The sequence below is a fragment of the Lolium perenne genome, chromosome 3 (assembly GCF_019359855.2).
Source record: "Lolium perenne isolate Kyuss_39 chromosome 3, Kyuss_2.0, whole genome shotgun sequence".
Lineage (NCBI taxonomy): Eukaryota > Viridiplantae > Streptophyta > Magnoliopsida > Poales > Poaceae > Lolium > Lolium perenne.
Genome location: NC_067246.2, coordinates 348,847,921 through 348,861,717, shown reverse-complemented (window position 1 = coordinate 348,861,717; position 13,797 = coordinate 348,847,921). Strand labels below are relative to the sequence as shown.

General features: G+C 44.5%; 1 protein-coding gene across 1 annotated transcript; it reads right to left on the bottom strand.

The window, feature by feature from the left end:
* Positions 1-148: 148 nt before the first annotated feature.
* On the bottom strand, positions 149-3,574 carry LOC127346163 (pectin acetylesterase 5). The gene is made up of 12 exons (XM_051372708.2): positions 3,123-3,574; positions 2,879-2,961; positions 2,300-2,432; positions 2,057-2,136; positions 1,893-1,982; positions 1,441-1,565; positions 1,308-1,368; positions 1,119-1,172; positions 945-1,022; positions 751-856; positions 506-651; positions 149-403 (listed from the first exon to the last, which is right to left on the bottom strand). Exons 1-12 carry the CDS (start codon positions 3,469-3,471, stop codon positions 287-289), a joined length of 1,422 nt encoding a protein of 473 aa, XP_051228668.1. The 5' UTR covers positions 3,472-3,574; the 3' UTR covers positions 149-286.
* Positions 3,575-13,797: the final 10,223 nt, after the last annotated feature.

Genomic DNA, 13,797 nt, shown 5'->3' with positions numbered 1-13,797 from the left:
TTTCTGGATTAAATAATAAAAAGTGTATTATTAAAAAAAAAATCGCCCTTTTCTGGGAAACTTTATCATGATTATTTGGTGCTTTATGATACAAATACTTTTAGTTTTTCACTCAATATATTTTCACTCGACGCAATTGTCGACCATCTGAACCTTACTTATTTTCATTCCAGATAATCAATATTTTCATTTTGATAGGCAATACAATATGGTGATTGCTAGTAGTGTTCCTTCATTCTTGAATCTTTACATAGTAAATCTCGAGGCGGTCCCATGTAGTAATGAATCATGGAGGTGTAGGCAATAGACTGCTGCAAGTTGGGTTGCATGGGTACTCGCAGTCAATATATTTCACTCCTTGCCTTCTGCCAGAGTGCCAATCTCCAACCGCCTTTGCAATGGTCTGTTCCACAAAATGGTAATCGAAATATATTAATCCAGGCAACAACCTAGTGCGTCAAAGATAACACATATAATCTGACGGTGTATTTCTTTAACTCCATGCCTTATTTTCAAGCCTCGGGGAGATTGGTGAATTCCAAGAGATGCCATAAAGCGCTTGGCAGTGAGTGAAGCATGAATCGATAAACATGCCCCAATCCTCCTTCTCTTGGACGACCTTCAAGTCATTGACCATTGCATTCCTAAATCCTATCGACGAACAAGAGAAACTATTTAGTGTTAAATAAGGACAGAGGCAAAACTACTAACTGAAATAGAAGAGAAAACCGATTGATGAGATATGACAACCATGAAGGATTTGAATTTGTGTGGAATTGCAATTTTTGATGTTATCCTTGCAACTCAACCATGACTTATCAGGATCAGATGAGCCCGGTACAAGAATGTTTCGTATCTATGGTAAAGAACCATAAGGTAGAATGGTGAGAAGCTTAATTGAACAGAACTGGATATAAGAACAAGAAGCAAATACTGAAACTTACCTGAGATGGATCATACGCAGAGTTGAGAATAAACACGGGTGTGTGGATGCTCTTAATAAGCTCAGCTGGGTAGAAACACTAGGAGCAACATTATGTCAGATACAGAACTAACTGATACATTCTTAAGGATGGCGGAAGTGTTGGACATGAATCGAGTTATACAGGAGAATCTACCTCGGTTGGATCCTTGTTGGCAAGGCAGTCCTTATATAACACTTCTCTAACATTCTGAAACAAATGTGGAGCAAAATGGGGAAGAGAACTCAGTGGCAATATTAATTGGACAGGAAAATGTTGCAATGTTTTCCCGATTCTTTGCACAAGACTAACGGCATAAAAATGTTGCGATATTCGATGGCTAACCTGGAGTTGAACAACTCCGTCAAAGTTAGCCTGAAAGGACCTTTCTCCAGATATATCCTTTCTGCCATGAAAAAAAAATGCTAAATTAGCAGGTGGAATGTTAGTGAATTACATTTATTTACAATTGTCTTACGCATCAAGAAAAAACCCAGCATCAGCAAGGCATTTAACCGAAGCCTCCTTAGGAAATCTTGCACTAAAATCATCGCAATGAAGCAACGTGGCTAGACCACCAGCAGAACAACCCGTAAGGAGGGCCTGAAATGTGTGGAATAAATGAGGTTGATTCATTTCCACATGGTATTGTTCTCAATTAAATAACCAATGGTTGTTTCTCAAAAGGGGTGATATCTATGCATGTACGTCTGTCTTTGTCTCTTTACTTTGTTTCACTGAGTACCAAAATAATACTCAGTAAAAGCTTTGCCAAGTGGCAGACAAAAGACACTAGGCGAACACCCGCTTGTCAATTAGGTGTTTGACAAGAGCCCTTTACCTACTTCCCAGGACACATGGCCAATATGCAAAATCCTGTAGTGATGTATCTTTTAAGAAATTATGTGAAGTCGGTAGAGGAAGTATGACCTGTGTAGCCTTGGCAAGTCCTTTTTCCATGAGTTCATCAATGACTGCTTCATAGATGGGCAATCCTCTGAAGTGAAGTATGCTTCCATCCTACATCATTACCAACAGAACATCACTCCACACAACAAAAACCGTGACGTCGGAGCAGGATTCGCAAAAATCACCTGCGCCCGACCTTCCGCGTCCCCCGAAAAGGATGCCCCATCGCAGTACCGCACGTATACTTTGTTCCAGTTGTAGAAATCTAAAAATGTGCCAATCAAAATAGTGAAAGGACGAATGGGGAAAATGGTCTCAAAGCCTGACTTTATTCAAATAGAGAAAGAGGGGAGAATCTATTTAAAATTATGTGACAAATAGACACTGATGGGAGGAGGGGTGTGTGACAGAGAAGCATGGGCAGTTACCGGGATTCAGATTTTGATCACTGTCTAGGATCCCACTGCCGGCGAACTGTATCGGTTTCATGAAGTCTGATGAACCCAGAACGGTCATTCTGCGGTCAGAACAGCGCTCCACGGTGCTGCACCAAGCTCCTCCCTGGATATTTTGAATTGAGAAAAAATATAGGTCAATCAAGTAAATTGCTCTAGCAGCCTTAGTCTACTTGCTAAACATCCCAATCATGTAGGCATATATTGTTAAATGAAAAGATATATGTCAGTCAATTAACCACCATGGGAGCCTTGAGTTTATTTGCTAAACATCCCAATCATGTAGGAAAGGCATTTTTTAGCGAATAAAGTAAGTGTAGGGAACCATCCATGAACTGGCTAGGACCAGCCACGTCTTCTATACGAACATAGACTTAAGTTATGAACATTGTAGAATTAAGAACATGGGAACATGATCTCATCTTGAATTTGTTATTCTTGTTTTTTCTGATTTGCTGCTTGCTTAGACATGATAAAATACATGTACACTAATACATGTACACTAATAGACATGATTAGTAAGAAAATTTGTGAGTGATGGACGGATGGTACCTCTAGGTGAATGAGCCAGCTTCTGGATCCTGATCCGGAGCCTCTCTGCAGGTGGTAGCCCGGCGGCGTTCCATCCAAGCACACTGAAATGAAATCGCATTGCAAATTATCTCAAGGCTCTGGGATGGAATGGGTCAGGTGACTCATCGGTTTCCTAGCCTGACCCAAAAAAAAGTCCATTGGACCAGTTGGGTCGGTCTCATATGGAAATCGGTTTAGTTGTGCCGGCACCTAGACCGCGTACCTGCTCCCTTCTCCGTGGCGCAGGCGAGGAGGGTGAGCGCCACGGGCTCCGGCGGCGACGGTGACGGTGACGGCGATGCGCTGAGTAGCCTAGGACACAGAGGGCCGGAGAAGGACAGCAGCACAAGGACCAGAACAGCCGCCGCCGCGACAGCCATCCCGTATGCTATGCGCGGTTGCCTGGAGCTGTTCCGGGAGGAGGAGGAGGAGCGGCTCGGCTTCTGGCCACAGCCGTCAATGAAGCTCCGGCAAGACGTAAGTAGCGCTTCAATCCGCTGATCGACTTCACGTAACGCAAGAAAACCATTTCCCAGATATTGTTGTGATTTCAAGGACAGGGACGCGATCATCCGGCCCCTGGTACCACATCTTCCAGCTATTCAAATTCTCTGCAACAAACCGTCGGTCGGCGCTGTTGCTTCATATGGTACGCGTCAACGCTTCCAGTTTGGGTTGTGGAGTATCACTCCTGTCTACTGCCTGCTTGAAAGAGACCTTAAAATTAGATTACCATGACGAAAAACAGTTCGAATAGGAGAGCTCCGCTCCCGTGCCGCTCCAGGGGCGGCACCGGGGCGTCCCCTTCTCCGCCGACAGCTTCACATCCTCCGGTGGCGGCGGGCCCCCTGCCCCGAAGGTGGTAGGGGGGTTCTTCCGTGCGCTGCTCGGGCGTGCGTGCCTGGTGGCGTCCCGGCGGCGCCCCGCATCGGCTTGCGCCTGCCGGCGGCCGTTGCTCCCCGGCGTGCGGGTGGTGGTGCTCCTCCTGCTAGGTACGGTGCTCCCGGGCGCGTGCAGCTGTGCTGGGCCTTCGCGTTGAGGCGCTGGCCGGCCAGATCTGGCACGGCTTCGATCTACCCGCCTCCCCGTCCTGCTCCCCGTCGTTGGTGGCAGAACCGGGGGGGCGGTGCCTTCCATCCACCGCCCGTCGTTCCTGGCCTGGTGCTCAAGGATGTGCCCCTTCGCAGCCCAGCGTAGTGCTGGGCGGCGCGGTGTTGCTGCCGGCGGTGTGCTGGCCCCTCAGGGTTGGCACTGTTCTCTCTACCTTCTCTCCACCCGTCTATCGGCTCGTTGTGGCTCATTCTTCGCAGTGGTTGGTGTTCCCTGGCTTGCAGATGGCAGCCATGGAGGTGGTTTGTTTCCTACCAGGGGAGCAGCCGTAGTTGCACGTGGAGTTCCAAGTCTTGCTACCAGCTGCGATGAGCGCTGTTTCGTCGTGCTGGTGAGCTCCATGGCTATGCAGTTGGCGGCCATGGGTGTGGTTTACTCCCATCATCCGGGAGTGCCATGGCTTGGGTGTGGCTGATTCTGTTGGAGATATGCTCGAGAGGCAATAATAAATTAGTTATTGTTATGTCTTAGTGTTCATGATAAATGTTCACACCCCATGCTATAATTGTATTAACCGGAAACATTAATACATGTGTGTTGTATAAACAACCAGAGTCCCTAGTAAGCCTCTCGTAAAACTAGTTTGTTGATTAATAGATGATCATGGTTTCGTGATCATGAACATTGGATGTTGTTAATAACAAGGTTATGTCATTGGGTGAATGATATAATGGACACACACCCAAATAAGCGTAGCATAAGATCAAGTCATTAAGTTCAACTTGCTATAAGCTTTCGATACATAGTAACCTAGTCCTTCGACCATGAGATCATGTAAATCACTTACACCGGATGGATACTTTGATTACATCAAACGCCACTGCGTAAATGGGTGGTTATCAAGATGGGATTAAGTATTCGGAAAGTATGAGTTGAGGCATATGGATCAAGAGTGGGATTTGTCCATCCTGATGACGGATAGATATGCTCTGGGCCCTCTCGGTGGAATGTCGTCTAATTAGCTTGCAAGCATGTGACAAGGTCACAAGAGATGACAAGGTCAAAAGAGATGACATACCACGGTACGAGTAAAGAGTACTTGTCGGTAACGAGGTTGAACTAGGTATGGAGATACCGATGATCGAACCTCGGACAAGTAAAGTATCGCGTGACAAAGGGAATCGGTATCGTATGTTAATGGTTCAATCGATCACTAAGTTATCGCTGAATGTGTGGGAGCCATTATGGATCTCCAGGTCCCGCTATTGGTTATTGGTCGGAGAGGAGTCTCGATCATGTCTGCATAGTTCACGAACTGTAGGGTGACACGCTTAAGGTTCGATGTCGTATAAGTAGATTCGGAATATGAGATGGAGACCGAAGTTTGTTCGGAGTCCCGGATGGGATCCAGGACATCATGAGGAGGTCCGGAATGGTCCGGAGAATAAGATTCATATAAGGGAAGTTGATTTCTAGGTTTCGGAAAAGTTCGGGATTTTTCCGGCGGAAGACCGGGAAGGTTCTAGAAGGTTCCGGGGGGTCCACCAAGGGGCCCACGACCCTAGGAGGTCCAACATGGGTTGAGGGGGTGCAGCCTAGCCCTAATGGGCCAGGGGCACATGCCCCTCAAGGCCCAAGTCGGCCAGCCCACTAGGGTTTCCCAAAACCCTAGGGGGGATCAACTTGAGGGGGAAGAAAACTCCCCCCCTCCTTGGCCGCCGGCCCTAGATGGGTTTGGGGCGTGGGGGACCACCCCAACCGACCTCCCCCCCTATATAAAGAGGGGAGGGGCAGGGGGCGCCACACCTTGAAACCCTAACCCTGGTCGCCCCTCTCTCCTCCACCACGACTCTGTACCGGCTTGGCGAAGCCCTGCAGTTTTTCTTCTCCACCACCACCACCACGCCCCCGTGTTGCTGGGATTCCGAGGAGAGCTACCACACCTCCGCTGCCCGCTGGAACGGGGAGAGGACGGACTTCATCGACACCGTACGCACGACCGAGTACGGAAGTGCTGTCGGATTGCAGCACAGGACGATCGACTTCATCAACAACGAGATCTGATCTCGTAAGGCTTTGGATCTTTGAGGGTTAGTCTTCATACATCTCGTTGCCTCGATCTTCATAGATTAGATCTTGCTTCTTCCTAGATTGGATCTTGGTTTTTGTTCATGTTCTCGGTAGAAAAATTTTGTTTTCCATGCAACAAACCCATCAGTGGTATCAGAGCCATGTCTATGCATAGATCTGTTGCACGAGTAGAACACAATGAGTTTGTGGGCGGTGTTGCTTTTGTTGCCTTTTTGTTATGTGTACTTTGCGTCTTGCGGGATGGTGGGATGAAGCGGCCCGGGCTAACTTTACATGACCGCGTTCATGAGACTTGCTCCACGCTTGAGATGCAACTTGTATTGCATAAGTGGCTTTGCGGGTGTCTGTCTCTCCCTCCATAGTTTAGATGCAATTTACACTTTCAATTGACAACACTAGTAGCACCGTTGTGGTTCATGTTCGTAGGTAGATTGGATCTTACTCGAAAACCCTAAACCACGTAAAATATGCAAACCAAATTAGAGGCGTCTAACTTGTTTTTGCAGGGTTTGGTGATGTGATATGGCTTTGTGATGATGATTATATTTGATGTATGAGATGATCATTATTGTATTATAGCAACCGGCAGGAGCCTAATGGTTGTCTTTAAATTTGTTAAGACCTGCGTGTCAATCACCATGTAATAGCTTTATTCCATTACTATGAGTTAGTAGTTGTAATAGTGACTATGGATGGTGGACAACCATGAAGCGGCGCCATGGACCTTGGTGCAATGCTGGTGATGATGGAGATCATGCTCGTGTGCTTTGGAGATGGAGATCAAAAGCACAAGAAGAAAGGCCATATCATATCACATATTATGAATTGCATGTGATGTTAATCCTTTATGCATCTTATCTTGCTTAGATCGCGACGGTAGCATTATAAGATGATCCCTCACATTAATCTCAAGATAATAAAGTGTTCTCCCCTCGTATGCACCGTTGCTAAAGTTTGTCGTTTTGAAGCATCTCGTGATGATCGGATGTGATAGATTCTACGTTCACATACAACGGGTGTAAGCCATGTTGCACACGGGGAAATACTTGGGTTTGCTTGATGAGCCTAGCATGTACAGACATGGCCTCGGAACACAGGAAACCGAAAGGTTGAACACGAGTCATATGGATGATATGATCAACATGTTGATGTTCACCATTGAAGCTACATCATCTCACATGATGATCGGACTTGGTGTAGTGACGATGGATCGTGTGCCACTAAATAATTATGAGGGATGTTGTATTAAGTGGGAGTTCATTAGTAATTAGATTAAAACTTGAACTAATTATCATGAACATAGTCTGAATAGTATTTTGAATTAAATTTGTAGAAATTGGCATCCGTTATCTAACATGCGCTAGTTTTGTAATTGAGATAGAAACACTATTAAATCTGACAAGTAACTTTACGGACTGGTACCGTATTGTTAAAGAATCAAGAAATAATTAAGTCCTATTGCAAACTTTTGGTAAACCTCACATTGCTGATTCAAAGAGCAATGGTTTCAATTACTACCTAAAATTATCTTGTCTCCATGAAACTTGATGTTCAAATCCGTTTGAAAAGTAAGGAGCTGGAAATTTTGTTTTCAGAAATAAGCGAGGTATGAGATATATGTGATATCTAAAACCTTATTGCAAGATGATAGAATATAATCTAGCGAGACTACATAAACTCATAAGTTTTATGGGAATGTACGAAGGTTGAAGGCGCTAGGCGTCCCGATCCTCCAACTAGTTGGGCACTAACGATATTCGCATATCCATGAAGCGATCGTCCTTAGTATGCACCATTGCTAAGACTCGTCGTTTCGAAGCATCACGTGATGATCGGGTGTTATAGATTCTACGTGTGCATACAACGGGTGCAAACCAGATTTGCACATGCGAATACTGAGGTTAAACTTTACGAGCCTAGCATGTACAGTTATGGTCTCGGAAAGACGTCATGATTTGATGGATAAAAATTATGAGTGAAATTGTTCATCACATTAAAAGGTTACTAATAGTGAAATTCGGAACACTTGTCATGTGATGATCAACTTCAAAGTAAGAACCTCAAGGTTATTGATATTTGACCAACAAACCTAGAAGTTATTGATGTTGAAGTGTTTTCCGAATAATGAGGAAAGCCAAAATAGAAACTACAAAAGTTTTTGGCAGAAAGAAAGAAAAGACTAGAAAGTCTAGCTCAGGTGTATATAGATGATATACAAGTTATGAATGTATTCTTTGTTTGGTCACATAATAAAATTCTTAGGTATTTGTACCATATTGGTTGGTATGAGATGTCATACAACACAACGCAATAAAAGAATATTATGGCCTAAGTGACTGACAAGGAATGTGGTGATAATGCACGTCTGGAACAAAAATAAAGAGTTATTATGTTCGTCGTTGGCATTCTACCTAGCCCTTCAGATTTATAATAAAGACCTTATAAATTGTTATTTTGTTCTAGTCAAATGAAAACAATGAGTTGTTCAAATTATGACAGTATTCCATGTACGATGGATAAGTTATTGTAAATCTTTATGGTGAAACACACATGCGTAACACTGACGCTAAAATGCCATAAGGCAAATAATGAGAATTCCACTTATTTGTGGAACCGCCATTTAGGTCATGTTAGAAAGGAATGCATGAAGGAACTCCATGCAAATGGATTTTTGGAGTCATTCGATTTTTGAATCGTTTCGGCACTTGCAAATCTTTTCTAAAGAGAAGGACTGAAATACCGTTCATAGGCCAAGAGTTGAATGGTTAACTAGCTTAGTGAAAACATACATGATGATGTATATGGTTCTTAGGCATAGTTGTGTGCGGAAGATTCCTCTACTTCTTGAAAACTTCCAACAATGAATTAAGTGTATATATAAGGATATATTCAATAAGGAAGAAGTTTGAAACATTTGAATAGATTCAAATAAATTTCAGCATGAAGTGGAAATCATCGTAATAGAAAAGTCAAATATCTATGATTGGATCATGGTGGAAATATTTGAATTACGAGTTTTAGCGAACATCTAAGAGAGTTATGAAATTGTTCTACAACTCACATTTCTTGGAGTATCATAGTGATGATGGAGTATCCGGGAGACGTATCCAAACCTTGTCGGGTTAATGATGAGATAAAATAAAATGACGCCATTATATTTTTGTGGATTATGCTTTAGAGACTACCGCTTTTACACTAAATAGAGCGTCATCATAATCCGTTGAAATGACACCATATGAGCTATGGCATGGGTATAAACCCTAATAGTCCTTTCTTAAATTTTTGTACGCGTAGCATAAGTAAATGAGTTTACAACCAAAATCGGATGAATGTCTTTGTTGTTGTCCCAAAGAACTAATTGGGAATTCTTCCTACTATGAAGTCAAAGACAAAAGTGTTTGTCAATGTTACTTGCTTATTTCCAAGAAATTGTTTTCTAGCGAAGTATTTGAGTGGGAGGACATTGGAACTTGATAAGGTTTATGAACCTGAGCATGATGATCAGAGTAGCGTAGCATCGGAAATGGTTCCGGAAGTGGCCACGACGATCATGGCTCCCATGTCTACAAAGTGTTATAGTCATGGAGATCAAAGTACCTCACTAGTAGAAAAAGAGGCTTCCATACGCCCCATTAGTCCCCAAAATAATCGAACCGCGACTAAAGGGGTCTTTAGTCGCGGTTCGGGAGGCGACCCGCGACCAAATGTCTGGGCCCAGCGGGCTCGGTCGACAGCTGGTGGACGGGAGGGGCTTTAGTCACGGTTGGCCAGGCCAACCGCGACTAAAGGTCCTCAGGCCTGGCCCGAAGGCCTTTAGTCACGGTTGGCCAGGCCAACCGGGACTAAAGGCCCATCCCTATAAATGCGGCTCAGCACACTTCACTTAGCCATTTGGTGCCACTTCTATTCACAATATTCACAAGGGGGTGGTGGGTTTGCTTTTGGTTCCTCTTATGCACACAAGGTGTTCGATGAAATGCATGAGAGCATGAAACAAACATGATATGAAGTGTCCGAGCCACACTTGAGCTTTCTCATTTATTTTTCCTCCTCGATCGCGGTTAGCAACTTGAACCTTTCATGTGTCATTGATAAAATATGCATGTGTGTAGTTCATTGTTTAATTTCTATTATTTCTAGCTAGTTAGTTTAACAAATGCATGATGGTTAATTATATACTTTATATAATAATAATGCAGATGAATCGGCAATGGATGTACGGTAACCGACTCTCCGGTGAGTTCATTACGGGTTTGAAAGATTTCCTCGTAGTGGCTAATGCGAACAAGCAGGGGGGGTTTATTATCTGTCCATGTGCTGCCTGTAAGAATCAGAAGGGTTACTCTTCCTCAAGAGACATTCACCTGCACCTGCTTCGGCACGGTTTCATGCCAAGCTATAATTGTTGGACCAAGCATGGAGAAAGAGGGGTTAGAATGGAAGAAGATGAAGAAGGGGATGATATCGATGACAACTCTCTTGATCATTTCGGTGATACTTTCATGGAGGATGCTGAAGGTGGGGAAGGGGAAGGGGAAGGTGAAGGTGAAGAAGAGGCACGTGATGAGCCCGCTGATGATCTTGGTCGGACCATTGCTGATGCACGGAGACGCTGCGAAACTGACAAGGAGAGGGAGAATTTGGATCGCATGTTAGAGGATCACAAAAAGTCGCTGTACCCAGGATGCGATAATGGTCTGAAAAAGCTGGGCTGCACACTGGATTTGCTGAAATGGAAGGCACGGGAAGGTGTAGCTGACTCAGGACTTAAAAATTTGCTAAAAATGTTGAAGAATATGTTTCCAAAGAATAACGAGTTGCCCGCCAGTACGTACGAAGCAAAGAAGGTTGTCTGCCCTCTATGTTTAGAGGTTCTGAAGATACATGCATGCATTAACGACTGCATCCTCTACCGCGGTGAATACGAGAATTTGAATGAATGCCCGGTATGCACTGCATTGCGTTATAAGATCAGAGGCGATGACCCTGGTGACGATGTTGAGGGCGAGAAACCCAGGAAGAGGGTTCCCGCCAAGGTGATGTGGTATGCTCCTATAATACCACGGTTGAAACGTCTGTTCAGGAACAAAGAGCATGCCAAGTTGTTGCGATGGCACAAAGAGGACCGTAAGTCCGATGGGGAGTTGAGACACCGCGCTGATGGAACGCAATGGAGAAAGATTGACAGAGAGTTCAAAGATTTTGCAGCTGACACAAGGAACATAAGATTTGGTCTAAGTACAGATGGCATGAATCCTTTTGGCGAGCAGAGCTCCAGCCATAGCACCTGGCCCGTGACTCTATGCATCTACAACCTTCCTCCTTGGTTGTGCATGAAGTGGAAGTTCATTATGATGCCAGTGCTCATCCAAGGTCCGAAGCAACCCGGCAACGACATCGATGTGTACCTAAGGCCATTAGTTGATGAACTTTTACAGTTGTGGGGCAGACCTGGTGTACGTGTGTGGGATGAGCACAAAGAAGAGGAATTTGACCTACGAGCGTTGCTTTTCGTAACCATCAACGATTGGCCTGCTCTTAGTAACCTTTCGGGACAGACAAATAAGGGATACAATGCATGCACGCACTGCTTACATGAGACTGAAAGTGTATATTTGGGCAATTGTAAGAAGAACGTGTACCTGGGTCATCGTCGATTTCTTCCCCGAAATCATAACGTAAGAAAGAAAGGCAAGCATTTCAACGGCAAGGCAGATCACCGGCCAAAGCCTGCGGAACGTACTGGTGCTGAGGTATTTGATATGGTCAAGGATTTGAAAGTCATCTTTGGAAAGGGTCCTGGCGGACAATCAGTTCTGCAGGGAGTTGACGGGCACGCACCCATGTGGAAGAAGAAATCTATATTTTGGGAGCTAGAATATTGGAAAGTCCTAGATGTCCGCTCTGCAATCGACGTGATGCATGTTACGAAGAATATTTGCGTGAACCTACTAAGCTTCTTGGGCGTGTATGGGAAGACAAATGATACAAAGGAAGCACGACAGGACTAGCAACGTTTGAAAGACCCAGATGACCGGCATCCGGAATGGTTTCAAGGTCGTGCCAGCTACGCTCTTACCAAAGAAGAGAAGGTCATCTTTTTTGAATGCCTGAGCAGTATGAAGGTCCCGTCTGGCTTCTCGTCGAATATAAAGGGAATAATAAACATGGCGGACAAAAAGTTCCAAAACCTGAAGTCTCACGACTGCCACGTGATTATGACGCAATTGCTTCCGATTGCTTTGAGGGGGCTCCTACCGGAAAATGTTCGAGTAGCCATTGTGAAGCTATGTGTATTCCTCAATGCAATCTCTCAGAAGGTAATCAATCCAGAAGATCTACCACGGTTACAGAACGATGTGGTCCAATGTCTTGTCAGTTTCGAGTTGGTGTTCCCACCATCCTTCTTCAATATTATGACGCACCTCCTGGTTCACCTAGTCGAAGAGATTTCCATTCTCGGTCCTGTATTTCTACACAATATGTTCCCCTTTGAGAGGTTCATGGGAGTATTAAAGAAATATGTTCGTAACCGTGCTAGGCCAGAAGGAAGCATCGCCAAGGGCTATGGAAATGAGGAGGTAATTGAGTTTTGTGTTGACTATGTTCCTGACCTTAAGCCGATTGGTATTCCTCAATCGCGGCACGAGGGGAGACTAAGTGGAAAAGGCATGATCGGAAGGAAATCAACGATATGTATGGACGGCCATTCTATGACTGAAGTACACCACACAGTTCTGCAAAATTCTAGCTTGGTGGCTCCGTACTTCGAGGAACACAAGAATATTTTACGCTCGGACAACTCGGGGAAGCCTGAATCCTGGATTAGAAAGGCCCACATGGAGACTTTCGGCAGTTGGTTGCGAAAACATTTAATGAATGACAATGATGTTGGAGATCAGCTGTACATGTTGGCCAAAACACCATCTTCGACTATAGCGACTTTCGAAGGGTACGAGATAAATGGGAATACATTTTACACGATCGCCCAAGATAAAAAGAGCACCAACCAAAACAGTGGTGTCCGCTTTGATGCAGCAACCGAGAATGGGCAAAAGGTCACATATTATGGTTACATAGAGGAGATATGGGAACTTGACTATGGACCCTCCTTTAAGGTCCCTTTGTTCCGGTGCAAATGGTTCAAGCTAACAGGAGGTGGGGTAAAGGTGGACGAGCAATACGGAATGACAATGGTGGATTTCAACAATCTTGGTTACCTTGACGAACCATTCGTCCTAGCCAAAGATGTCGCTCAGGTTTTCTATGTGAAGGACATGAGTAGCAAACCGAGGAAACGAAAAGACAAGAAAACGATTAGTACATCATGCGATGATCCAAAGCGCCACATTGTTCTTTCAGGGAAAAGAAACACCGTGGGAGTGGAGGACAAGACAGACATGTCAGAAGATTATAATATGTTTGGTGAAATTCCGCCCTTCAAAGTGAACACTGACCCAAGCATTAAGTTAAATGATGAGGATGGTCCATGGATACGGCACAATCGTAAGCAAGCAGTGACACAAGGGAAGAAATGATGTGTAATAATTTATTGTACCAAACTTTGTTGAATGGATCATGTGAATTATATTATCTGTGATGTGTTTGGTGTCCATTTTCGAATGATTCGATTGATTCGAGATACCACTGATGATACATGAAATTTGAACTACAACCAATTATGTGAAGGACATGCCTAGGCCTAGGAGTACATCTTGGAATGTTGGAGTGATTTAGTCATACTCCTGCCTAGGCGT